The sequence below is a fragment of the Mustela putorius genome, unplaced genomic scaffold (genome assembly GCF_011764305.1).
Source record: "Mustela putorius furo isolate JIRA1106 unplaced genomic scaffold, ASM1176430v1.1 tig00003853_pilon_pilon_pilon, whole genome shotgun sequence".
NCBI classification, from domain to species: Eukaryota; Metazoa; Chordata; class Mammalia; order Carnivora; family Mustelidae; genus Mustela; species Mustela putorius.
Window position 1 is genome coordinate 17,422,546 of NW_025422005.1, and position 27,993 is coordinate 17,450,538.

The window sequence follows — 27,993 nt, forward strand, 5'->3', positions numbered from 1 at the left end:
TCCATGCAATCCTGCCATTTTCTCTAAAAATAGAGCTTTTTATTTAGAACAGTTTAGGGTAAATGCCCAAGACCATTAAGAAATTATTTAAATACGATATCAACACAGAACAAAATTAGACATGGATACAAATACCTAAAAACAGTGCATAATCTCAGGGCACTAAAGAATCACAGTGTGGCTTTAGCCTAGGGTATCCCCCACCAATCCATCCAGCTGGCCCCAGAGCTCATGCTAGGCATCCCCTACCGGGTGCAGGAGAGGGCTCTGTAAACAGTTAAGGGCTGAGCGCACCTGACAAATTATAACATTAAACATTGCGCTCTTTCCTAAGGCTTCCCGTGGCTTTTTGTTAATGACTTAATGATGATAGAAGAGCTGGCATTGAGAATTACTAAAAAACTCAGCCTCTCTCAGAAATGAAATTTTGAAAGCAATGCTTAAAAAAATAACAAGGTTTAAGAAAAGAGATAGAGTGGTTCCTTCACAGAGATCTAAGACAATAGTCATGAGAGCTTTTAGTTTTTTGAAATTACTTCCATGCAGCAGCTCAGCTGGGTCCCAGACGCCCTTCTTCTTCTCTGTGCTTAGGGACGCGGACAAGCCTCAGCTCCCGCGGACATACACACATGTGTGTCTGCCTGTGTGCGTGTGTGTGCATGGATGTGTGAGTCCCAGCCGTGGTGAAGGCCTCTTGCCAGCTTTGTGCTCCTGGAAATCCTTGCTGAGGATCCCCGCACTTTGTTGACATGGCAAGGGCACACGGGTTGACCTAGTTGGCCAGAGACCAGACATCTCACCCTTATGAACATGCATAGTGAGTTGACATTTGTTTGAAACAAAAGACAGGTATTCAATTAAAAAAGTGGTTTGCTGGGGACCTGGGTGGCTCAGCGGTAAAGCATCTGCCTTTGGCTCAGGTCATGATCCTGGAGTCCCAGCATCGAATCCCACATGGGGCTCCCTGCTCCATGGGGAGTCTGCTTCTCCCTCTGCCCCTCAGCTTACTTGCGCTCTTTCTCTCAAATAAATACATAAAATCTTTAAAAAAAAAAGTGGTTTGCTGACTTCTTAGGCCATGGAACCCCCTAAACACCCTCACATGGAATGCCATGGGGGTACATTAGGGCTCAGGGAGGCCGCTCTGGTTGAAGTGAGGGATCCTATGGCCCATGGTTCCCCCTATGACTGGGACTCCCTCCATGAAACCCAGAACTGTTTGGGAACATGGCTTGAGAAGCCCTGGAGGATGCCCTGGAGCAGATGCTCTTTTCTCGATCTTTCATTTAACGGTCAACTTTCATATTGCCTTCCAAACAACACAGCTCCATGGGGAAAATGGCTATAAGACGCCTTCTTCGGAAATGGAGAAATGTAAGTCCTGGCAGTTAAATGGTGGGGCCAAAGTCACAGAACCATGATAGTTCCAAGCCCAGCCACAAAATGACAAAAATCGTGGTCCCTGTGGGTACAGACTCAGCTCTGCTTGCCCATATGCTGGTGGGGATGGGTACCCAAGGCAGTGGCTTGAGAACACCCAGCACCACCCCCCAGGTAAGGAGAGTCCCCTTGTAGGGGCGCTGACCATACCGACTCCATCTTTGGCCCTCCGTCTTGTTCACGTTCGCTCCATGACCTCTCTTGAGGTTATATGTTCTGGGCTCTTGGAGATTCATATACATACTTTAGAAATGCCCACCAGGGCCAGGATGAGGGTGGGAGGCTTGTTTTGGCCTCCCATGAATATTTTAGAGATAACATAGATTTCCCCCTTCCTGACGTACAGGTGATGCCAGAGGATCTAATGATAAATTAGCTGTCAAGGAGGTGTGCTCCAGCCCTCTGCGTGTGCAAACCCTCTGATCTCACCACAAAGCCCTTCTGAATGTCCCCTGGCTCTATTATACCTGTGGACTGAGGCCTGGATTTTGCACACAGTAACTATGCCTCTGCATGGATTACCCTCCACCCAATCCCCCCGTCAGTGAGTTACCCTGAATAAAACTGTGCATAAACTCTATGCAGCGGCCTCCTTCATCTCCTGGTCTCGAAGTGCCCTTTCAGTTTGGGGGATGCTTTACTGCTTCTTCCTCACCTTTAACATACTCGCTGCTAGAAGATGTTGGATTCTTCTAGCATCTTCTAGAATCTTCTAGCAACTTCTACAACTAGAAGGGAAAATGGGACTTCTTTATAATTAAGAAGTCTGACTAAAGTGCTGTCAAAGACAGGGATCACAGCCCAGGAGTCCAATTCTCTGCCGGGTTGCGACCGCAACCCCAACAAAGCAGAACCCTGGAAGGTGATCATTTGGTTCTTTCTTTTCCGGGAAAGGGGAGAAGGGTCAGGGTCCCTCTTGGCTGGGCTCTGGCTTCTGAGAGTGCAGTTTCCTGACCACGAGGAGAGAGGAAGTTAGGGTAGAAGGCAGGAGGTAGATCGGAGGTGAGACCCGCTAAAAGGTGAATGTTAGTTGCTCAGAGTTTAGGGGTCACAGGTGGGAGGTGCCCAGGAGTCTTCTCAGAGCCTGGGAGGATGGAGAAGCCCACCAGCCACCATGCAGAGAGTACCAGCGATGTGCCAGGCACCATACTACACGTCTCTCTCTTGGGACCCTCAGCAACGGGTGAGAAAACCCAGGTAGAGTGAAGGAAGGTGGGTTACCCAAGGTCCCATGACTGGTAAACGTCAGAGCTGGGATTTGAATCCAGGTCATCTGATCATAAAAGGTATGCAATTCCATGAGTCAGAGGCTGGGATTTGAATAATGACTACCCTCTCCCTTCCTCTCCAACATCCTCTGCTTACTAGATCTTTCTTTACTGGGGCCCACCCAAGACAATGCATGAACTAGGAGGCCGAGACCTGCGGGTGGGGGAGCTCGGCAGGTGCCAGAGAAAGCCATGACAGTGACAAAGATGTGCTCCCATTTCCCTCCCCCCAGATCCAGGTGGCCCCATGTGGTGTCAGGACAGCCTCTGGTGTCCACTGTGACCTGACTTGACCAGTTTCATGCTATTCAGGGATGATTCTCCTAACTGGCCTGTCACTCCAAAGGCAGTGGGGGTGATACGAACACCCAACCAACCTCTGACCTCAGCCCATTCTTGTCTCCACCCCTCCCGCAGCTCAGCCCAAAGCTGGTGAGTCAAAGACGATGCAGTGGCTTCTTACTGCTCAAGGCAATTGACGACAACCCTGGGGTTTCCAAAATGCTTCAAGAGCCCTCCATGTCCTCAGCAGTGATGCTCCCAGACTCTCAAGTCTCAGTGGCATCTCGGTCCTAGGAAAGCTCAGTGGCACCAGATGTGGTGGGGGGCGGAGCTGGGGAATGGCTCACCTGGCCATGTAATGTCCCAGGGTCCGACCTCTGACCTCAGTCTTCTGTAGGCGCCCGGCCCCCCAGCTGCCAGGACTGTCATCCTCAATTTCTGATTCCCTTCCTCCTCCATCTTCACTTTCTTCTTCGTCGTCCTCCTCCTCCTCTTCCTCTTCAGGGTTGCTGTCCCAGCAAAAGGTCAGTGTGCGGAGAGAAACTGGGGGCTCCCCAGGGAGCAGATCCAGCCCTGGTGATAAAGAGCCCCAGCTGGCCCAGGAGGAGAGGTCATCTTTCCGGGGATCTTCCAGGAAACTCAAGTCCTTGGAGAATTCAGGCAGTGGGAGGGTCTCCTGACACCCATCCCCACCTGGCCGTTGGCCTGGCATCTTCTTGGCCAAATAGCAAGAGGACTCAGACTCATCCCAGGGGGAGGAGCCCCCCGCGCTGGCCCAGCTTCTGTCTGAAGCATCGGTAGCAGACCAGCCTTCGACCTGGACAGGAGGGCTCCAGGTGTCCCCTGCCTCAGAGTTTCCCGGGATCTGGTGCTCCTGCCCTAGGAAGGAGGGTGGTTCAAGGTAGGGCTGAAAGTTGACATTGGCATCTGCGTCCTCCTCATTGTCCTCCTCCTCAGCACTGTTCTTCTCTGGTCTGGCCTGGATGGTGGCTGGGGTCCTGACTCTGGGGCTTGGCTGGACCCTTCCGGTCAGTTCCTTTTGGGGACAGAGGGTCAAGGTATCCAGGGGCTCAGGACCACTGGGATGAAGGGTTGCCACGGGGTATCTGTTTCCAGAAAAGTCCTGATTTGGGGAGGGGAGAAAAGAACAGAAAATCGGGCTTTCCTGAAGGATGGGTTCTCCTGACAACAGACCCAGAGACAAGGAGTCAAATGTAAGTAGTTCTTTTGGGAAGTGATCCCAGGAAACACCAGTAAGGGAAAATTCACTAAGGCTGGGGGAGAGCCACCAAGAGAGGCTGTTGTCAGGCAAGTTACCCCTAGGGGGCAGCTGGAAGCCAGGGCAGCCCATGTAACTCAGGGCACCATCAGGTGAAGGGTGGGAAGAGTGACAGTGATGTTGGTTCCCCAGCCAGCCACGTGCACGGGCGCAGTGGACACCAGAGGCCAGAGGAAGCCCCCCAGGGCAGGTGCTGGCTGCTGGAAGCTGAGTGGTGACTTTCCATGTGATGAGCAGATGGAGGGGTGTGGCAGAGCACAGAGATGTCTAACACACAGCTTGTAGTTCAGATGGGTTTTCCCTGCAGGTCCCAGAGCTAGGGACTTTGAAAACACTTCTGGGCGGCAGGTACCCAAAATCTATCCTCAAAGCCATCCTGACCCCAGGGCCCACTGAGCTGCACCTACAGCCTAGCCAGCCTCACCAAGCCCTCATTTGAACAAGTCAGACCCTTCTGACCTCTTCAGGCTTTCCCCTGCCCCATCTTCTAAGGGAGTGACTCGGCAGACAAGTGAGGAGATTCCGGGGTCAGCCTGGGCAAGACACGCCCTTGGTTAAACTGTGAACTCAGTGCTGGGATCCTTTTAAGATTTCCCCTTCTGGCACCACCCTCTCTCCTTCCCACTTCTGGGCATCCCTCCTGAGTCCCAAGGCTGGGGTTTCTACTCTCAGCACTTGACAAATCTATAGCAGAGAGGATTTCACTATGGGGACTTAAGTCTCCCTCCCAGGTATATTTGCCATTTGAATTTGCTGCCAAAGGAATGAATTACTAATGGTGGAAATTTAGACGTGAAGATAGGAGATTTTTGCAGTCTGGACTGATATTCTATCTGACTCATGTCTTTAAGTGCAGCCCCATTTCCTTATTCTTCAACAACCCTCCCCCTCTGTTGCACACGCCCAGTCTTGCCATACCAGGGCCCATGGCATCTTTGCCCGCTGAAACCAGGGGTTCTCTCTGAAGCTCTTCCAGATCACAAAGCCTATGGCAATGACCAACAGCAGGGGAAGCAGAAGTGGTAGCAGCACCAGGAATGCCCAGTTGGCTCCTAAGTGAGGAAAAATAAGAACTACAGAAACTGGGTGGCTCAGTCGGTTGAGCATATGACTCTTGGTTTTGGCTCAGGTAGTGACCATCTCAGAGGATCATCTCATGGGATTGTGCTCAGGAGGGAGTCTGTTAAAAGATTCTCTCCCCCTTTCCTCCCCCTGCCAGTTTGTGCACGTGTGTGCACACGCACGCTCTCTCTCTCAAATAGATAAATCATTAAAAAAAAAAAAAAAAAAGAACTGCAGAAACAATGACCATGGCTCCTATCTCTAACTGTATGTGTGCTGCAGGCTTCACATGCATTATCTTGTGTAATTCTCATAAGAGTAAACCCGTCCTACAGACTATGGAAACTAAGATTCAGAGAGGTGATGTAAGCTACCCAAAGACACACAGTGAGTGCAGTGGAGCTGGGATTCTAATCGAGGGGAGTCTATTTCCGGACTTAACGGACTTAACCCTCTTAACCACCATGGGATGGAGATAATATGTCCCGGGGTGGGGGGGCGGGGAAGTCCTCACCTCTGTATCACTCGGCACTCACCGGGGGCATCCAGGAAGAAGCAGGTGGGCTTGGAGAACTCGCTGTATTTAGGATCACCAAAGGTGTAGATGGTCCTGGCGCTGAAGCAGTAGTGGCCGCTGGCGGCCGGCTGCAGGGGGATCTGCACTGGCTGGCCATGGGGGGTGACTGGGAATCGCGTCTGTTTGGAGAGATAGCAGGGGCTGTGGGCAGACCTGCTGTGAGGACAGGACAGGGGTGGGGAGGATACACCTGGGATCCCTGCCTCTTCTTTCCCTGCATTACAGTCTAATCATGAGGAGGCAACATTAGCTGGTGTCTTCTCCACTGAGTCTTAAAGTAGAGAAGGTGAGCACTCAAAATCGCCCTGTCCCTCAGGGTCATCTTTGTGGGCATCCCCCTGCCCGCAGGGACTGTAGGTCCCCATTTTGGAGGCCAGATTCCTCAGGCTTCCTGCCCTCAGGGCCTCCCAATGTATCCCGGGGGGTAGGGAGCATCTCGGTCATTCGGCCATTACGGACCCAGAAAACTCCAGGGCTGCCCTGCCCAGTCCAGCAGCCCCTGGTCCAAACTGAAATGAGCTCTGAGTGTAAAATCCACATCGGCTTTCAAAGACTCTGCAAAAGGCATGTGAACCTGTCAGGAACTTTTATATTATTTACATGTTGAAATGATAACATTTTATTGGATGAGATGAAATATATTATTAAAATTAAATGAACTTGTTTCTTTTACATAATTTAATGAGGAACATTTAACATGACACCCGTGGCTCCCACTATATTTTTACCCAAGGGTCCTGGAGACAGGGACCGTGTCAGAAGATCTAGGGTCCAGAATATATGAGCAAGTGGTCAGGAGTGTGAATGTTGGGGGGTTCCATGAAAGAAAGAAAGAATAAAAGAAAAGGGGTCAGTAAACTATAGCCCATGGGTCAAATCTGGCCTACCATCTTTTTTTTTCCCCTGCACATCGCATTTCCCTGGACCACAACTATGCCCATTTATCGACTCGTCGTCTGTGGCTGCTGTCCTGTGTTACAGGTAGAGTCCACTAGCTGGACAGACCACGTGACCCTCAAAATAAGAAAATATTTGCTATGTGGCCCTTTACGGAAGATGTTTGCCAACCCCTGCCATCAAGCAATGCACACAGACACACACACACACGTGCGTACATGAGAAACCAAGTCTGAAGCTGTATATTTGTGGTAGTCTCTGGACACTTGTAGGTTCCTTCCAAGAACGTATCTGTGTTTTCTGATTTTTTTGTTGGTGATGAAACCAGTGGCTTGGCAAGCAGGCCTCCTAGGGCCTATCATATTTCAATAAGCTTTCATTGGACAAAAAGGGTTTCATAACTTAAAAAATATATATTGGATAGAAAACGGGTGTGCTGTTACTACCTATAATGTGCATGGGCAGGACATCTTATATTTGCCTTCTTAGGTGGAGAAGGGCGGCTGCGGGGTGGGGGGATGGTGCACAGGCCAATCAGGGCCTGACTACAGAGTCAGGGGTGACTGCCAGGAGTGAGAGGTATGTGGGGAGGGCTTCCTGGAGGAGGTGTGCAAAAAGTAGGCAGGCAGGGTGAGAGGTACTGGGGTTTGGTGGGGCAGTGGGGGAAGGAGGTCCAGCCTGGGGGGCAGGAAAGGGGCTTTTTACCTTGTTCTGGATTCCTTCCTTCCAGAAATCCACCTCATACTTCAGATCCGGTCGGGGCATGCAGTGGGGCAGCTCATAAGTGGCATTGATGCTCAGGACCTCCTCTGTCCGAGTGACTACCAGGGTGGGTGGGGCTGGCTCCACTGGCAGAAATGGAACAGGACCTGTCAGTATCCATCCCCCTGCCTCCAGGCAGGCCTGCCCCTCCCCCACCCCCTGCCCCTACCCCCCAACTCAGAGAACACTCCTGAAAAGGCAAAGTGGCTCTGGTGTTTGTTAAGCACCTACTATGCCTCAAGAGCCTTAAAGTCATTTTATTTCAGCTTTGCAGTGACCCTGGGAGGGAGGCATCACTATTCTCAACATTCGGAAGGGCAAACTGTGAAATGAACAGGCCAGGCTCACAGCTCACCTGCCTGGAATCCTGCTGCCCCCCGCACCTGGGTGCCTGCCCGTACCACGGGTCTGTCAGAATCCTGTCCCCTGGCACTTCCTACGGTTGCTGACACATCACCACAAAGAGGGTGGCTTAACACAACACACATGTGTTACTTCCCAGTTCTGTAGGTCAGAGTCCGGGGACACTGATACCAGATGAAGCCCTGAACAGGAAGCTGGAGGGAACGGGGATCTTGACCTCCAGGAGTTGGAGGAAATTAGGAGGCAATGAAATATGCAACTATCAAAACTCAAGGGAGTGAGTGACCAGGGCCCCAGCCGAGGCTGGCGAAAGTCAGGAAGGCTCATTCCGGCTTGGGGGCGTGCTGTGGGAGAGTCAGGAGAGCTTCGGGGAGGAGGAGGAGGCAAACACACAATTAATAATAATAAAAAAGTAACCTGTATCTTTCCTTCCACCCGGCTCGCTTCTCCCTGCCCCCCAACTACTGGTTCGTCCTTGGCTCTTCTAGCCTGCCGGGCTGCCTGCACGCCTGTCTTACCAACCAACACTCCCTTCTTTCTTCCTGTTCCTTTAGCCTGTCTTCCTGCCTTCAGGCTAGCCAGCCCCCTGCCTCCCTGCCCCTCCTCCTCCCTACCCTCCCATTCTTCTTGTTCCTTCTTGTCCTTGTTTCCTTCCTTCCTCCTTTGCTTCCCCTTTCCTCCTGTCCTTCCGCCTCTTCCCTCTTCCCATCCCCCTATCTACCCACATTTCCATTCTTCCGCCTTTCCTTCCTGTCCTCCGGCTTCCCATCCACGCGTGATTCCTTTCCAGGTAGCCTGTGTCTTTCCAGGCAGCCTTCTTCCTCCCTTCTCTGCTGTAACCTCCCGCTCGCCCTCCCTTCTCCCCTTCTTATCCACGTACCCAGCCAGCTTCTCTCGTTCCCAGGTTAGCTCCTCCTCTCTACTATCCCTCCCCGCCACCTTTCATTCAAGCCCTTTCTCCTCTCTCCCCAAGCCATATTCTGCTCTCACATATTTTGAGAAGACGGGGCAGCCAGTTACAGATCTCAGCTCCGTGAGGCTGTTCTCTGCATATTTCTCTTCTTCTTACTACCCCTCCTCACTCTTGGTCTGGTGCAGTACCATGACCAAGATTTTAGAAAGATCCAGATCCTCATTCCATCTGTAGCCCTCATGAGCCGTGTATTCTGGCAAGTTCCTTAGCTTTTGTGAATCGGACTTTATTATTATTTTTTTTTAATGGGTTGATGAAAAGGAACCCCACAGGTTTGTCATTAGGATTAGAAATAAAATACACTGGGAAGAGAAAAGTACTCTCCTGGCTCAGTGTTAACACTGGCCATTTCTGAATATGGCGCCCGTGGGGGATGCTTTCCTCTATTTTTCTCTCCTCTCCCCCGCTCCAATTTCTACAGTGCACAGAAGTTACTTTTGAAGCTGGAATGTGAAATTTGCTTCTTTTTTTTAAAAAAGACTTTGTTTATTTATTTGAGACAGAGAGCACAAGTGGTGTTGGGGTGCGGTGTGGAGGGGTAGTGGGAGAGAGAAGCAGACTCCCTAGCCCGATGCAGGGATCGACGTCAAGACCCCAAGATCATGACCTGAGCCGAATGAAGATGCCTAACTGGCTGGGCCATCCAGGTGCCCCCCCAAAATTGTTTCTTAAAGAGAATTTGAACATAAAAAATAAAAATAAATATATAAAATGCCTCGCGTAGTTCATGACTAAGGTTGTGCTGGCTAGAAGATAAAGAGCATCGCTAGAAAGAGGTGTAAATGGAATTGCGGGTGCTGGCAGAAGTCCCCTAAGCCACCGCCACGAAGCCAGGCTACGTGTGGCTGTCCTTGCTTTGGGGACGTGGGAGAGGGTGGCCAGGACAGCAGTGCCACTTAGCCAAAGTTCCTGGACAGGGAGTCTCCCACCAGGTCCCTTAACCACAGACTTACCTTCAAAAAGGTAATCCAGGTACTTGGACTCCACCATGGGGGACCTGGCGTTGGCAGAAGCCGCCCATACGCGCCCCTTGAACTTGTTGTACAGGTCCTGCTTCTCCAGGCACATCAAAGAACACACCAGCTCTTTGGTTCCTTTGCACTTTTGCACTTTTCTCCACCGTCTGGGGGTTGCAGCGCTGAGGGAGGAGACAGGGGAGTTTGGGCTGTGGACTCAGCCTCTGGGTTGAGAAGGCTTAGGGAACAAGTGCTCCCTTGTCCCTCCATCTGCCCGACTGTCCACCTGTCTGCCTGTCCTACTAGCCGGCTGTGGGCTGGGACAGAATGAGAACAGTCTAGTTAGGAGCTCAGGCTCTGGGAGAAGTGGGTGCTGGGATCCTGGCTCCATCCTTCATTAGCTCTGGGGTCTCAGCAGGTCATCCCCCCCATCCTCCTGCCTCCACAGGTCCACGTGGTAGCCACTACTGTCAGTGCTAACAACCGGTTTCCGCATTCTTCATTCAGGCCTTTCAGGCCACCTGTTCTGTGCCAGGCATCGCGCTGGGTGCTGTGTGGCTGTCAGAGGGGACACGCAAGTCTGCGATGCCAACCTTCAGACTTCACCGGGGTCCGAAGAAGGGACTTGCATACTGGGCATTATTCTTGGGGAACTTACAAGGCCTGACAGGTCCTGCCCTCGGGAACTTCCATTCTGGTGGGAAGGGGAGAAAGACAATCATCCCACCAGTGAGGTGAACCCAGGAGTGGGTAAAGGCAGCGGGAATGGGGAATGGGGGAGGACTGCTTTCCAAAGGTAGGCCAGGAAAGTCGTTTTGAGGCCTTGATAGCAAGTAAGTCAGGGTAGGCCCGCAGGAAGGCATGGCAAAAGCAGAGCCTGCAGTGGGAAGGAGTCTGACCTGTCCAGAAGAAAGCAAGGAGGCCAGCGTGGCGGCAGGCCAGTGGGCAAGGGAGGGAGATGTGCGCACAGGCTGGAGAGGTGGGGGGAGGGGCGGATGGGTAGATTAGGTGGGACCTCTGCATCCTGGTAAGGAGCTTGGATTTTATTCCAAGTGTGCGAGGGAGTCACTGGGAAGTTCTGAATAGGGGACCTGAGATGATCTAATTTCTGTTTTTAAAAGATCACTCTTGGGGCACCTGGGTGGCTCAGTTGGTTGAGCATCTGACTCTTGGTTTCGGCTTAGGTCACAATCTCAGGGTTGTGAGATCAAGCCTCACATGGGGCTCTGTGCTGAGTGGGGAGTCAATGTGAGATTCTCTTCCTCTCCCACCCCCTTTCCCCCTCCCCCACTGGCTTTGTGGGCACACATGCTCTCTCCCTCTGTCAAATAAGTAAATCAATCTTAAAAAAAAAATCACTCTGATAAAGCAGCTGGGAGGCTGCAGCAGTGGTCTAAGGGAGAAGGAAGGTGAGGTTGGCGACAAGGGGCTGGACTGGGGATATGTTCTGGAGGTAAAGTCGGTAGGACCTGCTCATGGATTGGATGTGGAACACGTGGAGAGGAGAATCCAGTCATTTCTGGGTTTGGGCACTGAGCAATACATGAATGGAGGAGGCTGAGATGGGTATGGCAAAGTGAACAGAGTTTTGGGGAAGAATTCCTCTGTTTTGTTTCTTGGTGGAGCTATAGTGTAAACATTAATAATAATAATTAAAACAACCCTGGTGTAGTTATATTAATATGAAACCAAATATAGATTTCAAAGTTCACAGAAATATGAAAGATGAGAAGAACCACCACCAAATGAGAAATTATTTCATTTCTCAGGAAGATATAAAAATTCTCTCTTATCTACCTGCTAAACAACTACATACACTATACAGCAAAAACAGACAAAACTGTAGGATGAAACAGAAAATCCACAATCATCGGGCGCCTGGGTGGCTCAGTTGGTTAAGCAACTGCCTTCGGCTCAGGTCATGGTCCCAGAGCCCTGGGGTTGAGTCCCACATCAGGCTCCCAGTTCCATGGGGAGTCTGCTTCTCCCTCTGACCTCCCCTCTCATGCTCTCTCTCATTCTCTTTCTCTCTCTCAAAATAAATAAATAAAAAATATTAAAAAAAAAAAAAAAGAAAATCCACAATCATCATGAGAGATTTTCAATACACCTCACTCAGTAATTGATGACTGAACAAAGAAAAATAAGCAGTATGTAAAATACACAAAAAAGCAAGTGTAATTATCAAAGTTGGTCTCATGAACATAAATAGAACTGAACTAGTTGAGCCACATGTGAAACAAAATATGAACAAAAATGTTAGCACATAGTTCCCTTGGTTTAGGGACCATCCTTATGACTGCATTTAATCTTAATTACCTCGTGAAAGGCCTCATCTCCAAATACACTCATGTCAGGGGGTTAGGGCTTCAGCACACGAATATGCTGGCATACGACTCAGTCCATGTCAGGGCTGTTATGACTTAAACTGGTATGAATGCTCATGTACAAGTCTTTGTATGGATGTAGCTTTTCATTTCTCATAAATAAAGCGTTAGGAGTAGAATCTGGGAGATTTGGCAACTGAAGGTGAAACATGACAAGAAACTGTCAAGCTGATTTCCAAAGCCCCTGTACATTTCCACCAACAATGCAAGAATTCCATTTCCTCCACATGCTTGCCAACATTTAGTACTGTCAATCCCTTTCATTTTAAGCCTTCTAGTTGGTGTGTGGTAGTGTTTCATTGTACCTTTGATTCACATTTCCCGGATGACTAAGGCTATTGACCATCTTCTTATGTACTTTTTGGCCACTTGAGTATCTTCCTTTGTGAAATGACAATTCAAGTCTTTTTGGGCGATCTGTCTTCTTATTAATAAGGCACAGGAATTCTTTATCTGTTTTGGATACTAGTCCTTTTCCAGTGTGTGTGTGTGTGTGTGTGTGTGTGTGTGTATATATATATATATATATATATATATATATATATATATATATATATGGTGAATCTTTTTTTTAAAAGTAGCTGGCTTTTTCATTTTCTTCAGGCTTTTTTTTTTTTAACAGTAAAAGTTTTAAATGTGATGAAATCCAGTTTATTAGGTATTACTGACTTAATTGAATTCCCCCCAAATCATATGCTGAGGCCCTAACCGCCCCCCCACCATGACTGTATAGGCCCTTGGAGATAGGGCCTTTTAAGAGGTAATGAGGAATAAATGTGGTCATAAGGGTGGGGCCCTAAACCAATAGGACTTTAAGGACTTTCTCTTCCTTTAAGGAAGAGAAAGGGATACCAGGCACGCTCTCACACAGAGAAAAGGCCACATGAGGACAGAGAGTGAAGGCGACCATCTGCAAGCCAAGGAGAGAGACCTCAGGAGAAAGCAAACCTGCGGACACCTTGATCTTGGACTTCTAGCCTCTGGAAGTGTGAGAAGTACGAGTCTGTTGTTCAAACCCCCAGGCTATGGTATTTTGTCTTGGGAGCTCTGGCAGACTAAGACAGATTTTGGTATCATAAATAGGGTACTAATGTAAGAATAGCAAAAAATGTGGAAGTGGCTCTGCAACTGGGGAATGTCTAGAAGTGGGAAGAATTTTCAGGTGCCTGCTAGAAATTTCCAGAGTGCCCTGAAGAGACTGTTGGTAGGGATAGGGAGTCAAAGGCGGTTCTAGGAAGAACTTGGATGCAAAGGAAGAACGTCTTACTGGAAACTGGGGGAAAGGTGATCCTTGTTACAGAGTGGCAAAGACATTGGCTGAATTGCGTTTTGGTGTTTTGTGGGAAATAGAAGTTAAAAGTGATGAACACAGCAGGGAGCCTTCTTCTCCCCCACCCCCCCTTGCCTCTCTGCCTCCTTGTAATCTCTTTCTCTGTCAAATAAATAAATAAAATCTTAAAAAAAAATAAAAATAAACATAAAAGAACTTGGGACCGAACTTGAAAGGATTTTTCACTGCCTCCAAATGGGATAATTCAAGTTTTAATGCATAGACAAGTTGCATTAGATTGAGACCATCAGCTACGTTTAAGTACTAGAGTTCATAATGATAAGAAACCAAATCAATCACCTTTGGGAGATGACAGAGAACCAATTCATGACCTTGGAAACTTGCACAAAAAAATGAAACATTTGTCCTGTCTTACCTATCTGAAAGGTACACTGAATGTCAAATACTCTAAGAGAGGAAGCATCTTTTTGTAAAATAATTCCACCTAATAAGTGAAAAAAAAAATTGTACAATTAGAATATCATCATTTAAGAATCCTCACAGGTGTTCAAAAAGTGTAAAAGAGAAGGACAGTATCACAAAGGTCCGGAGGATGGACTTTGACCTCTAATCAGCCCTTCCTGGCTCCACTATTCTCAGAGGTGTGACTGAGGAAACCATGCTCTGGGCGCCCCCGTTTTCTGCCCTGCAGACCGCAGGTGCCACACCCCTCCTCACAGGGCTGTGTGAGAGTAACTTCGGTTAATGTGTGGACACAGTGCCTGACACACGACAAGCACACAGTTCCTGTTAGGTGTTTCCTGCCTCCTGATACACCCCTGTACAGTTCTCTCTTTTGAGAGCTTGCTGGCAATCTGCCCTTTTCCAAGCTAGGCTTCCCACCCTCTTACTCACATCTGGAGGGACTACGACAGAACAGGAAGCACGTAAGCTTTGGGGTCAGACAGGCTGGGGTTTATTCTTCTGGCTCCATCCCTGGTTCCCTCAGGCAGATGATAGCCCCTCTCTGAGCTCAGGTTCCTGGTCTCTAAAATTGGGGGAAGTGCAGGGCTCAGTCGGTTAAGTGTCCGACTCTTGATTTCCGCTCGGGCCCTGATCTCAGGGTCCTGGGTTGAACCCCCCTGTCGGGCTCTGTGCTCCCTCTGTTCCTCCCCCTACTTGCACTCTCTCTCTCACAAATAAATAAAATAAAATCTTGAAAAAAATAAAATAAAACGGGGGAAGTGCAGACCTGCCTGGGTATATAGGGAGGAGGAAGTGAAACATTCATGCGAGACATTAGAACTCAGCCTGGCACAGGTGGGTCCTGCATACTCGGCACGCACCTCCCCTTCCTGCTTCACCCTCCTCACCTGGCCTTGAGGAGTCCTCCTGACTACCTGCTTTCATCATCTTACTCTCTTACTAAAGAACATCAAGTGATTGCTATCTATGTGCAAAGATCAGCAAATCTGCTTCCATGTTCGGATTTCTCTGGATTCGTTATGGTTGCCTGGAATGCCAGGCTGAGAAGGATCTCAAGGCTCTGTAGGGAAAAGCATGATCCTCTGGGATGCCCACCACAGACTCTGCAGGAGATATGTCTGTCCTCCCTTTTCAGCTGGAACAACTCCAAGCTCCTCATTCAGGCCCTGGAGAATGCCACCACTGGGTCCCTGGAGCTCTACTCAAGCCCTGTTCCAACTCTTCTCAAAGATCCTCCCGAGCTACCCTACGACCCAGCAATTGCACTACTGGGTATGTACCTTAAAGATACAAATGTAGTGATCCGAAGGGGCATGCGCACCCCAATGTTTACAGCAGCAATGTCCACAATAGACAAACTATGGAAAGAACTAAGATGTCCATCAACAGATGAGTGGATAAAGAAGATATGGTATATATATACAATGGAATACTATGCAGCCATCAAAAGAAATGAAATCTTGCCATTTGCAACAACGTGGATGGAGCCGGAGAATATTATGCCAAGCGAAATAAGTCAATCAGAGAAAGACAATTATCATATGATCTCTCTGATATGAGGAATTTGAGAGGCATGGTGGAGGTCATGGGGGGAAGGGAGGGAAAAAATGAAACAAGATGGGACCGGGGAGGGAGACAAATTATAAGAGACTCTTAATCTCAGGAAACAAACTGAGGGTTGCTGGGGGATGGGGGATGGAAGAATAGGCTGGCTGGGTGATGGACATTCGGGAGGGTATGTGTTATGGTTAGTGTCATGAATTGTGTAAGCCTGACGATTCACAGACCTGCACCCCTGAAGCAAATAATACATTATATGTTAATTTAAAAAAAATAAAAAAGTAAAAAAAGAGCCCCAGTAGGCCCAACACCTGTGCACTGTCCTCTAATCAGCATCATTCCCCTACCTCCAGACCTTTATCAATGCACTCTCCAAACACCTGCCACAAGCTGTCTCCCGTGGGACACAGAACCAGGAAGCTGATGACACCGAATGCAGGTGTCCCAGACAAGCCCCTCCAGCCTCTGCCCACCTCCTCAGGCTCCCCAAACACCCCACACCTACCTTTGATAGGCCACAAAATAGGTCACATTCTGGGAGTAGCCAGGCCCTGGGAGCCATGTCAGGTACACACCGAAGTCCCGGGAGAGCAGCGTCACGTTCTGGGGAGGGGGGAGAAGGGGCTTCCCTGTGGGAGAGAAAGAAGTCATGAAGCCTAGAGCTCCTGACCGTCTTGATACGGGCCATCTGGAGCTGATGAGCAGTGTGGTGGGCAGTCACATGCTCAGTGAGTTTGAGAAGCAGGCGTCATCTGGGGTAGCTAAAACATGGGAGACATGAAGTAAGCTGGGCACCCAGGGCCAGGATTCCGATCACAGCCATGCCACTAACTGCCTGTACCGCAGCCCCTTCCCCTCCCTAAGCCTCCGCGGCCCATCTGGCACCTGAGGGTTTCAGTGGAAGACCTCCAACAGGAACCATCTAATATCTACCGGATTTGCTGGACTCCAGGAGGGAACAGCCTTGAGGGTCACAGGAGCAGACGCTCAGTTCTTAGCCATGTCCCCGGAGCTTGCCTGCCTCGGTCCCTGACCGTGAGAAGATGAACAAAAAGTATTTGTTGAATGAATGTGAAATTTTGTGAAATTTGGGTCATTCCAAAGGCCCCCCAACTGGTCTCCTTGTTTCCAACATTGTCTCTTCAGTCCATTCTCCATAGAGCAGCAAGGGCTAATATGAAAGTCGGATCATGTCGCTCTTCTGCTTTAAACCCTCTAATGGCTCTCACTTCATTCAAGGCTAAATCAAAAGCCTTTATAACCCTACCCCCACCCCCAAGACCTACCTAATCCCACTCACTGCTCTCCCTGTGCTCCCTGCTCCCAGCCACACAGGCCTTTCTGCTGTTTCTAGAGCATCCTAGGCATGCTCCCCTTCTAGGCCTTTCCATGAAATGTTCCCTCTGCCTAGACTAGTCCCCCTCCCTGGATCTCTGTCAGGCTCATGCCTTTGCTTCCTTCACATCTTGGCTTAGATGTCACCATCTCAGTGACCTGGTCCCTATGTCCCCTCCTTGACATGTCTTCCCCACTGCTAACCCTTACCTCCTGAAATATACACCTGATTACGCCTCTCCCCAGTTCCATGTCCTTCCTTGGTCCTTAGGAGAAAGTCCATGCTCCTTACTGAAATACTTGACAGGCCATCTTGTCGACCTCTCCCTGATAGCTCCCCAGCAGGCTCACCAGGCTGAAGCCAATCTTGGTTCCCGTCATTCTCAAACAACTACATTCTCTTGGGTGACTTCGAACCCAGGAGTCTTTGACAGCCTGGTGTTCACCATTTACATTTTTTTTCTTTACCATCTAATCTTTTAAAGATTTGATTCAAATGTCAATTCCCTGACATCTCTAAGAAGTAGTAGTGAGGGCGATGGGGATGATGGTGGTGACGGTAGCAGTTAATGTGTATTGTGTCCTAACCATTTTCTTTCAATCCTCCCCACTTCCCTAGGAGGTAGGCACTAACCGTGATCAACACAGTAGAGTTGAGGGAAACAGAAGACTTGTCGGGTAATAAGTTATAGAATCAGAATCCAAAGCCAGACCTAGTCAACTCCAAATCCTGAGCTGTTGACCACACTTCCTTCCTGAGGGTCTCATGGGGCCTTGTTCAACTTTATCCTTCCAGCATCTCTGAACCGCTACTGGCCAATGACATCTGTGGACCACTGTGTGCCAGAAGTCTCAAAGAGGAATAGAATTCCATTCTTGCCCTTTAGGAGCTCATGGATCCTATGAGAATTCAGTTCCCTGAAGTATACACACAGGTCACACAGGGTGTATTTATGTGTATTTAAGATGTGTAAATTAAATGTGTATTAATGATGGAAATCCATACTGGTTACAGAATGGCATGGTGGGGGGGATGGGGAGGGGGCAGGTCTACGGATGGCTCTTGCCTCAGCTCCCTACCCCTGGCCCTTTTAACCCAAATATGGGCTAAAATATGGGTTAAATACAGCTTCCACCTCATCCTGTGATCCCCACTTGGAACTGGATCACTGGAGTGCAGATGCTGTCACTGTTCCCAGCTTTCTAGCAGGTGAGCTGCAAAGGCCAAAGTCTGTGGATTATACATTATCTTGTGGCAGCACACGCCCAGAGCAGAAACAGCAGCTAGAGTGGTTATGGGCTACTGAGCCCTGGAAGGGTGGGAGGCACTGGTTTGACACTTTCTGCACAAAACCTCTTCCGTCCTTAGGACAAACCACCCTATGGGGTGGATGTCACTCTGCTTCCGTTCAGGGGACTAGACTCAGAAACAGATGGTAAATAATTTGCCTGAGGCTACGCAGCCAGTTTATGTGGGGGTCAAGATTTGAACCTGGATCTGACTGTGCTTTACCCTCAACATCACAAACAGCGGTTTGTGTTGGGTACATTAAATATTTCCCAGGTAAAAGTGTAGTTAGATCCAGATAGGAAAACTATTGAAGTTGACAGTGAATCAGGGGGACAGACAATCCCTCCCCACCCCCACATACACACAGAGGCACTGTCCTTTACCAGTTGCAATGACAGCCCCTGCTGTGGACGTGCTTGGGGCTGGGGCATCCATGAGCTGACCCAGGTGGACCGGTGGTCTTCCTCCTGCTGCCCACCCTACGGCCAGAGCCGGCCATGCTTGCTTCAGCTTCAGGCTTCTCTTCCTGAGCTTTCTTTCTTGGGTAACTCCCCTCATTGCTCTGAGCCTCAGTTTCCCCATTTGAAAAGGGAGAGAACAGTCCCTACCTCATAGGATGGTGGGGTTGTGCCACTTAAGTAGGGGAATAGAAGTTGCTCAAGAAACGTTGGCTTTTGATATTAGCATTAGATGATACCCAAGGGCCCTTCTTGCTCTTAAAAGGTTAGCCTGAGACCAGGAAGTCCAAGACTGGGGGCTCTATTGGACCTTCTCCTGACTGGTTGGGGTTTGGTGATTGGGTCCCAGCCTAGGGTATTTTGTACCCTGCCTCCTTATTTACCAGTGGGAGTCCACAAAAGAAGGTGGCTTGTTAGAGTAACAACAGCGCACAGATTCCGCTCAGTCTGGGCGCTTCTGAAACCGTCTGGCCCGAAGAAGGGAAGGGGACTACGAGGGAGGGCAGGACTTCCCCTAATAGCGAGGATCCAGTCTCATATTAATGCAGGGGACGGTGCCTTTAGGAAACCTTAAGCAGCACTTTATAAAACAGCGCGGCTGCTTTTCCAACTGCCACTGTCTTTCCCTGTGCACCTAAAGCGGAATTGGCATTAGGAAACTGGCTCAGTTTCCTACGGGAAAGGAATTTCAAAGCCTTGGGTCTGTTTCGTCCCAAGTCCAAATTCAGAAGACTACGGGAGGTGCGTGGGCGGGGACGATCGCACCAGCGCGGCTGGCTGCGGCCCCGTCCCTCCCTCCCGGAGCTCCGCCACCCGGGGTGGGCGCCCCGCGCTGCCCCGCGGCCCCCGCCCGCCCGCCCCGCGGCGCCCGCGCTTACCTAGAGTGGACTGCAGCAGGCCCAGCAGCAGGGGGACCCACGGCCCGGCCCCCGCCAGGCCGGCTCCAGCGCTGCCTGCTTGGCAAGGCCAGGTCTGACCTCCCGGAGCCTCCGGGCTCACCGGCCCGCAGGTAGCCGCGGCCAGCAGCCACTGGGAGGCCGATTCGCGGGTCCGGGGCGGGGCCGGACGGGGGCTTTCCCCGGGGTAGTCCCGCAGCCGCGAACGAGGCTGACGGCGGGCTCCGCGCGCCGCCTCCGCTCCATGACCGCTGTGGCTCCTCTGTGCCGGCACTGCCCTTTGTTCAGCCGGATCAGGGCGCTGGGGGTGGGGGTGGGGGTATCGGTAAATCCGTACGTGGAGGGAGGGCAGGGAAGGAGAAGGGGTTATTATCAATAGCCGCAGTTCGGAGCTCCAGTTAGGAGTTCCAGTATGGGCTTTCAAAGAGGACTAAGAGAAGTGTTCAGAGCCAGTTTAACGACACAGCCCCAGACACCGCTGGCGGTGTCGGAGCGAGGTCTATGCACCAGATACTAAGCCAAGCCCTTCCCACGCACTGTCTACTTTAATCCCTCTGAAAATCTGGTGGGTCGGTCCTGTTACCGTGTGTATCCTTCACACCGGGAGTGGCAGCCTCCAGAGCTAAGGGACTCGTTCTGGGGGGTGGCGGCGGGGGGGGGGGGGGAGGCGGGAGCCTCCCACCCCAGAGCCCTGGTGTGTTACCCCGCACCCCAACAATAATCGTCTCCGAGCAAGAATGAGCCTCTACTGTCATTAAAAGAATGTTGCCCAGGGATATGTAATGACTTGGGGATGTTTCCAACATACTCAGTAGCAGAAAAGCAAGAAGCCAAATACGGTCCCCGTTAACAAAACTGTGTGTCCCATGGGGCGCCTGGGTGGCTCAGTGGGTTGAGCGGCTGCCTTCCCCTCAAAGTCAGAATCCCAGGGTCCTGGGATTGAGTCCAGAGTGGGGCTCCCTGCTTGGCGGGGAGCCTGCTTCTCCCTCTCCCTCTGCCTGTTGCTCTTCTTGCTTGTGCTCTCTGCCAAATAAATAAACAAAATCTTAAAAAAAAAAAAAATCTGTATGTCCATAGGCATGGATAACAGATCAAGGATCTATTCCAGCATGTTTGTGGTTGTTAATTTCTGGGTGATGAAGAGATATATATCATATATATATATTTAAATTTCTTCTTTCTGCTCATGTTTGGTTTCTAAGTTTTTCAATAATTTATCTGTATTGCTTTTCCAGTCAGATTCTGAAAGGAATTATTGTTCTCCTTTATTAAATGTTCTTTTTTTTTTCTTGTCACCACTCTCCAAGGAAGTCTGGCCTCCATTTTACAGCTGAGGACACGGCCATTCTGAGGCCCAGAGGGCTGACGCACGTGCTGGATTCTGGGTTCAGGCCCAGGCCCGACTCCACCACCAAAGCACCTCTCGATAACTTGCTTTGTCATCTCTGGGGATCTGTGTGTATACGACAGGGCGACCGTGGGTCAGCTGTGACCATGCCCATGAACAAGGAACAGACACAGAGCAAAGAGAATCCTGGGCTCATCTCCGTGCGGGATGCTGGCTCTCAGCTTGTAGCCCAGCAGTTCTTGGTTGAAAGAACGCATTTTCACCGAATTTGGTGCACCTCAAAGTTGCCTTGATTTTGTCTTGGGTGAAAACATTCAGAAAGTTGTGGACGGTTCTGAGATAGGCCTCATGACTTCAGCTCAGTCGGCAGTTTTTTTTGTTTGTTTGTTTTAAAGATTTTATTTATTAATTTAACAGACAGAGATCACAAGTAGGCAGAGAGGCAGGCAAAGAGAGAGGAGAGAGGGAGGAAGCAGGCTCCCTGCTGAGCAGAGAGCCCGATGTGGGGGTTGATCCCAGGACCATGAGATCATGACCTGAGCCAATGGCAGAGGTTTAACCCACTGAGCCACCCAGGTGCACCCTCCCCCACTTTTTTTAAGCAGTCAGCACTTCTTCACAGGGGCTCACAGGGACCATATTTGGACCTCAAAGGCAAGGAAGATGAAAGGACCCCTATGTATCTTTGAATCTCCTTTTGAGTCAGAGCCTGGGTCTTCCACCAATGAGCTGCCAATGAGCTACGGTTTTTAGGCCCCAAATCCCACTTGGCAGTGGGGACAGGGCCATGGAGAAACATCTCCATCTGCCACTTGTTCCACCCACTTGGCTTGTCCGATCCTGGCACCTGTTCTTTCGACAAAACCTGTCACATGCTTGATCTCCCCTGTTTCCCACCCCCCACATCAGGTTAGGAAATCGTGTGTCTGGATGCCTCGCTGTATCAACATGAAAGGACATTTGGAGACCACAAAGGTCAAGCTCATTGCAGCTCTTGAAACCTTCAGAGAAGTCCTCTTGGTTGTGGGCCAGAAAATCTCAGCCAGTGACCACAACCTAGCCTCCACAAAGGTCCTCACTGTGCTGCTTCGGCTTCTTCCTTTTCTTTCTTTTTTTTTTTTTTTTAAAGATTTTATTTATTTAACCGACACAGATCACAAGTAGGTAGAGAGGCAGGTGGGGGGGCAGGCTCCTTGCTGAGCAGAGAGCGTGATGTGGGGGGGGGGTGGGGGGGGGCTGATCCCAGGACCCTGAGATCATGACCTGAGCCGAAGGCAGAGGCTTAGCCACTCAGGCACCCCCTGCTCCGGTTTCTTTCCACTCTCTCAAATACTGAGAATGAGGCCATTCTGGAATAAAATGAGCGTATTTCTACTCTCTTTTTCGATCTCTTTATCGAAAACAGCCCTTGATAGCATTAATGTTTATTTGAATCCTTGTTACACAGCAAGTGCTACAGTTTACATATATTATAGTATTTGATCCTCACAACCACCCCACCGATGTGGGTGTTAGGATCCCTTTGCACACATGAAACTCTGGGAGGTTCCACTGCTTACCCAAGGTCACACAGCTGATTAGTGACGAGGCTGGAATTTGGACCTCGGTCTGGCTGTCCTCAAAGCCTGGGGTTTGAACTTCTGCTATTCCTCCTCCAGATGGTTAAGGGCAGACAAAAATAAAATTCCCCAAGCTTGATCACTTCCTGATTTGCACAGATCACAGCATTAAACTCTCATGAGTGCTAGGATGTCGGCTCCCTCTTTGGATTAGAATCTCAGATAGAAGCAGCGGTGGGAAGGTGGAAATTGGGAAATGTTTCACAGCTGGGTCTCGGTGGGCAGGAGGAAGCCCTGCTTGGTAGCGTATGTGGAGGTGTGACTACGTCCTCCACAGTCCATTTCAGTGCGAGGTCACTGAACAGAGTTGTGAAGAAATGCTCCCAGCTGGTTATGTAAGCCTGCTTTTCCACAGGTGAAAGAACTATCACCGAGATTCTCCGCATTTAGAACAAAGCGCATCCCAAACCCTAAGTGGCTTTTGGGGTGTCTGGTCCACAGCCTGGGGCTCAGGATCTCTTCCACAAAGTCAAAGTTTACAACATGGCCTCCACCTCCCCTTTGAACGTTTCCTCCAGTTCTCCAGGCTCCAGCCTCACAGGGAGTCCTGCCGGTTTCTCTCCCTTCCTCCCTCCCTCTCGCTCCCTCCCTTCCTCTCACACTTTCTCTTTCTCTTTCTCCTTCCCTCCCCCCCTCACCTCCCAGCCTTTTCCCTTTCCAGGTTTTTCCCCCCCACTAGCCCTCCAGCCAACTCCTATTCCTGCTTCCAGTCTCCACTCCGATGTCACTTTCTCAGGGTGCTTTTCCTCACCTCCTGACTTTGATTTGTTCCCAGTCCCCACATATGTCTCCTTTGTAGTATTTAACCACCATTTCAGAGAAATCATTTTCATGCTTTTAATCTCTCTCTCTCTCTTCCTGAATCCTCATCCTCAGAGCCTGGCCCATGATACGTAAGAGCAAAAGACCTTCAACATCTGGAGCTCAAACAATTCTGTACACCCTAGACAACTCAGCCTCATTCCTGTCTCCTAGCTGGCGCTTGGTCGCCACTCACTAAATGTTTACCAAGCTAAACTTGACATTGACTCATACTTAAAAAGACCTCAATATCTCTTCTGCAAGTATGACTTCGCGGTCATGCCTCCCTCCATAGGTGAGATTTTATAATCAAGCCTCTTCCACTGACTCTGAGAATAAAGTGTATAAAACTGCACTGCACTACGGTTCACAGCCTCTCCCTCTCCTGTCTGGGCCAACAAGGGGTCCAGCAAGACTGGATGGATAAACACTGGGAAAGGCAGATGAAAGTCAAGAACCAAATGGGGCTTAGACATTTGAAGAAGAAAGGAACAGCTGCTGCAAAAGTGAGATGTATAAAGGGAGAAAGGGAGAAAATAGATTTTGGAACTTTTTGTTCTGTTAGGCCTGGAATCCTGTGGCATCCCCCCACCCCCCACCCCTCCCCAAGGGAATAAAGATTTTAAATGTCTCTAAACTCCGGGGCAGTTTTGTTAGTTAGTTAGTTTTTTTAAAAAAGATTTTATTTATTTATTTGACAGATCACAAGTAGGCAGAGAGGCAGGCAGAGAGAGAGGAAGGGAAGCAAGCTCCCTGCTGAGCAGAGAGCCCAATGCGGGGTGGGGGGGGGGAGAGGTGGGCGTGGTGGGGGGGCTCGATCCCAGAGGCCGAAAGCAGAGGCTTTAATCCACTGAGCCACCCAGGTGCCCCTTGTTAGTTAGTTTTAAAGTAATCTCCATCCCAACATGGGACTCAAACTGAGATCAAGAGTTTCATGCTCAACCCACCTGAGCCAGCCAAGGACCCTCTATTGTTCTGAGTGTTGTCCCTCCCCCTCCCCTTTTTTTCTTTCTCTCTCTCCCTCTTGTTCTTTCTCTCTCTCCTCCTTCCTTCAAGATTTTATCTTGAGAGACAGTGAGAGGGCGGCTGAAGCAGAGAGAGAAGCAGGCTACCCCTGGAGCAGGGAGCCAGGTAGAACTTCATCCCAAGACCCCGGGATCAAAACTTGAGCCGAAGGCAGACGCTTAATCCACTGAGCCACCCACGCGCCCTTGAGTGTTGTTTTTCTTATTATTTTTTAAAAAGATTTTATTTATTTATTTGACAGAGAGAGAGAGAGAGATCACAAGTAGGCAGAGAGGCAGGCAGAGAGAGAGGAGGAAGCAGGCTCCCCACCCGGCAGAGAGCCCGGTATGGGGCTTGATTCCAGGACTCTGGGATCATGACCTTAGCCGAAGGCAGAGGCTTAACCCACTGAGCCACCCAGGCGCCCCTCTTATTATTATTTTTTAATGAAATGCTGGGCGAGGCAGGCTCCAACACCTGGAGGCCCCTTTTTACATGGCATATTTAAGACTTCTACCAGTAGCAAGAACCGAAACCCCAGAACCGCCCAAGCAAAAAACCAATTCTACAAACTCACCTGACGGGTAAATTCAAGAATAGGCGTGGCTACGGGACGTCTCTAGCAGAAAAAGAGTCTGATTGGCCTGGCTTGGATTACATGGCACTCCCTGAACCAGTCAGCGTGGTCAGGGAGGAAAGGATGCTGTAGTTGGCCAGTCTGGATAATGTGCCCTCCCCTGGGGCGGGAGGGGTGAATAGAGCATCCTGATTGACAGTTCTTCCTGCCAAATGCCGCAGAGGAAGTGCGAATCCTGTCTACTACAGTGGGTTACATACAAGGAGACTTTAGAGCTCACCCCCGCCAGCTTCTTTCTCTGCCCTGAGAGTCTCTCCTCTCCAATATCATGGAAAGATGGGCATCCATGTGCTGCTTGAGGTCTTCCACTGATGAGCTCTCATCATCCTTTGGAGCCACAAATGCTGGTTCTGATGCATTTCAGTTAGGAACGTCTCCCGTCGATTGACCTACTTCCTTGTAACGACCCCCAATAGCCCAGCTCTTCATTTGGGAGCATCACAGAATAATACGAAATCCTCCCCTGCATGTCAACCTTCCAGATGTTACGTTTCCTGGATTCTTGTTACCAGGTGGCGTAAGGGGGATCACCAGTTTCTCGAGGATAAAAGACCAGCCTGGAAATCAGGAGGCCTGAGCTCCAGCCCTCACTCTGCCTTTAACACGGAGTAGCGGCCACCCTCGGAGTAATTGTGCACTGTTCCCATTTTACAGATGAGGAGACTGTAGCCCCCCCAGATTCGTATGTTGAAACCCTAACCCCCAAAACAATCGTATTCTGAGATGGAGCCTTTGGGAGTCGAGAGAGTGGAGCCCCCATGAATGGGATTAGTGCCTTCAGAAGAAAAGACACAAGAGATGATTATTTTTTTCTCTGGCATGGGATACAAGGAGAAAACATCTGCCATCTCTAAACTAGGAAGAGTGCTCTCAGCAGGAACAGAACTGGCTGACACCTTGATCTTACCCTTCCCACCTTCCAGAACTGTGAGAAATAAATGTTTAAGCCACCTGGTCTATGGCATTCTATTACAACAGCCCCAACGGAGACAGATATTGTAGTAAAGGAGGTTAAGAGACATGTCCAAAGTCACACAACGAGAAATGGGGAAGGTGGAATTTGCATCCAGGACCACATCACTCCAAAGCTTCTGTTCTTTATCACTTTATGGCCTCAAGCAAGTTAACTCATTTGTCTGTGCCCCACTTTCCTCCTTCACAATTTGGGAACTTCAGTGTGTATTAGAATGAATCACCACAGATCACTGGGGCTCATCCCCAGTGTCCCTGGATTCAGTGTTTCTAGGATGAGACCTGAGGATTTGCATTTTAACAACTTCCCAGGGGCTGCTGGTCTGGGTCCCACACTTTGAGAACTACCGGTAGTAATGGATTCCAGCTCTAACATACCGGGATGTGGGGTGGGGGTGGGGATAGGGTAAGATTTTACCTTTCCACTTAGCTTGAGCTTAGGTTACTATTGAATGGTGTGTGTGTGTGTGTGTGTGTGTGTGTGTGTGTGTGTCAGAGAAAGAATGTGTGTGTGCGTGCATATGCACCCAAGTGAGCAGGGAGCAGAAATCGGGCTTCACAGTAAGGCTAATTCAAGGAAATTTCAAGAAATAGGTAAAATGGATGCCTGGGGTGACTCAGGGGTTTAAGCCTTTGCCTTTGGCTCAGGTCATGATTCCAGAGTCCTGGGATTGATTCCCCCATTGGGCTCCCTGCTCAGTGAGGAGTCTGCTTCTCTGCCCCTCACCTGGCTCATGTGCTTTTCTTCTCTCCCACTCACTTTCTCTCTCTAGGTAAATAAATAAAATCTTTAAAAAAAAGGGGGGGAGAAAAAAAGAAAAAAAGAAATAGTTTAAATAGGTGGGGATAAGGAAGAGTAGATGCCAGGTCAGATTTGAAGGGAAGCAGAAGGAACAGTCTCAGAGTCCTATAATTTTTGTAGTTATAATAATTCCACTACCTGAACACCTACTATGTGCTAAATGCTTTCGCTACTTTAGCTCATCCAACTCTTACAGCCAGTCTGCAAGGTTAAGCCTCAATAGTGAAGCTTTGCCGGAGAGAAACAGATTCAGAGAGGATAAGAAATAGGGCCAATGGGAAGGTCATAGGAGGAAAGGCTGACAGTGTCTCAAAAAGTTAACCCTTGAGTTACCATATGGCTCAGCAATTCTGCTGCTGGGCATAGCCCCAAGAGAATGGAAAACATGTCTGCTTAAAAACTGGACACGAGGGTCTCCTGGGTGGCTCAGTCATTGACCGTCTGCCTTGGGCTCAGGTCAACGTCCCAGGGTCCTGGGATTGAGACCCTCCTCCGGCTCCCTGCTCAGCAGGAAGCCTGCTTCTCCCTCTCCCACTCCCCCTGCTTGTGTTCCCTCTCTCGCTGTGTCTCTGTCTGTCAAATAAATAAATAAAATCTTAAAAGAAAACCTACAGGAGTGATCATAACAACGTTATTCATAATAGCCCCAAAGAGGAAGTAAGCCCACTGTCCCTCAGCGAATGAGAGGATAAACGAAGTGTGGTAGGTCCCCGCACCGGACAACTATTTAGCAGTAACAGGCAGGAAGGACTGACATGGGCTGTCTCATGAGTAAACTTTGAAACCACTGTGCTGAGTGGCCGAAGTCAGACACAAGGGGCCACATATTGTATCATTCCATTGATATGAAATGCCCAAAATGGGCAAATCTACAGCGACAGGAAAGCCAAATCCTGGTTGCCAGGGGCGGGGCGGGGGGAGGCGGGGGGGGGGGGGGGGGGGGGGGGGGGGGAGAACTTAGGGAAGTGGCTGCTCCTATGGCCTTTCTTTTCCCCGATGATGAAAATGTTCTGGGATTAGATGGAGGTGATAGTGGCATGACTCTGACTCTATTAAACATTGCGCACTTCAAAAAGGCGAATTCTGTGGTAGGTGAATGACAGCTCGATTAAAGAGAGGGGGTTGCTAAGGGCACAGACAGAAGGGTGGAGCTGGGATTTGAACCCAGGGGCATATGGCAGCCTGGAAAGAGCCTATGATTACCGCCTTGGCACAGCCCTTCACCTGGGGCAAGCCACCTCCTTCTTCCCCACCGGCCTCAGCCATC

The 27,993-nt window shown here is 49.8% G+C and overlaps 1 protein-coding gene across 1 annotated transcript; it reads right to left on the reverse strand.

Annotated features, from left to right (window-relative positions):
* Nucleotides 1–27,992, reverse strand: IFNLR1 (interferon lambda receptor 1). Its single transcript, XM_045064936.1, has 8 exons — nucleotides 27,930–27,992; nucleotides 19,525–19,972; nucleotides 16,068–16,191; nucleotides 9,857–10,041; nucleotides 7,511–7,653; nucleotides 5,868–6,027; nucleotides 5,188–5,321; nucleotides 1–4,113 (listed from the first exon to the last, which is right to left on the reverse strand). The coding sequence occupies exons 1-8, from the start codon at nucleotides 27,990–27,992 to the stop codon at nucleotides 3,334–3,336; spliced, it is 2,037 nt and encodes a 678-aa protein (XP_044920871.1). The 3' UTR covers nucleotides 1–3,333.
* Nucleotide 27,993: the final 1 nt, after the last annotated feature.

What these genes read in the sequence shown, in the direction of transcription:
- IFNLR1 (XM_045064936.1), bottom strand. Translation starts at nt 27,992, where the DNA reads ATGGCTGAGGCCGGTGGGGAAGAAGGAGGTGGCTTGCCCCAGGTGAAG. An exon ending in TGAAGGGCTGTGCCAAGGCG is followed by an intron (nt 19,973 to 27,929) that starts GTAATCATAGGC and finishes CACTTCTCTTAG; the next exon opens with TCCTCTTTGAAAGCCCATAC. An exon ending in CAAAGATGCCATGGGCCCTG is followed by an intron (nt 4,114 to 5,187) that starts GTATGGCAAGAC and finishes TCCCCAAATCAG; the next exon opens with GACTTTTCTGGAAACAGATA.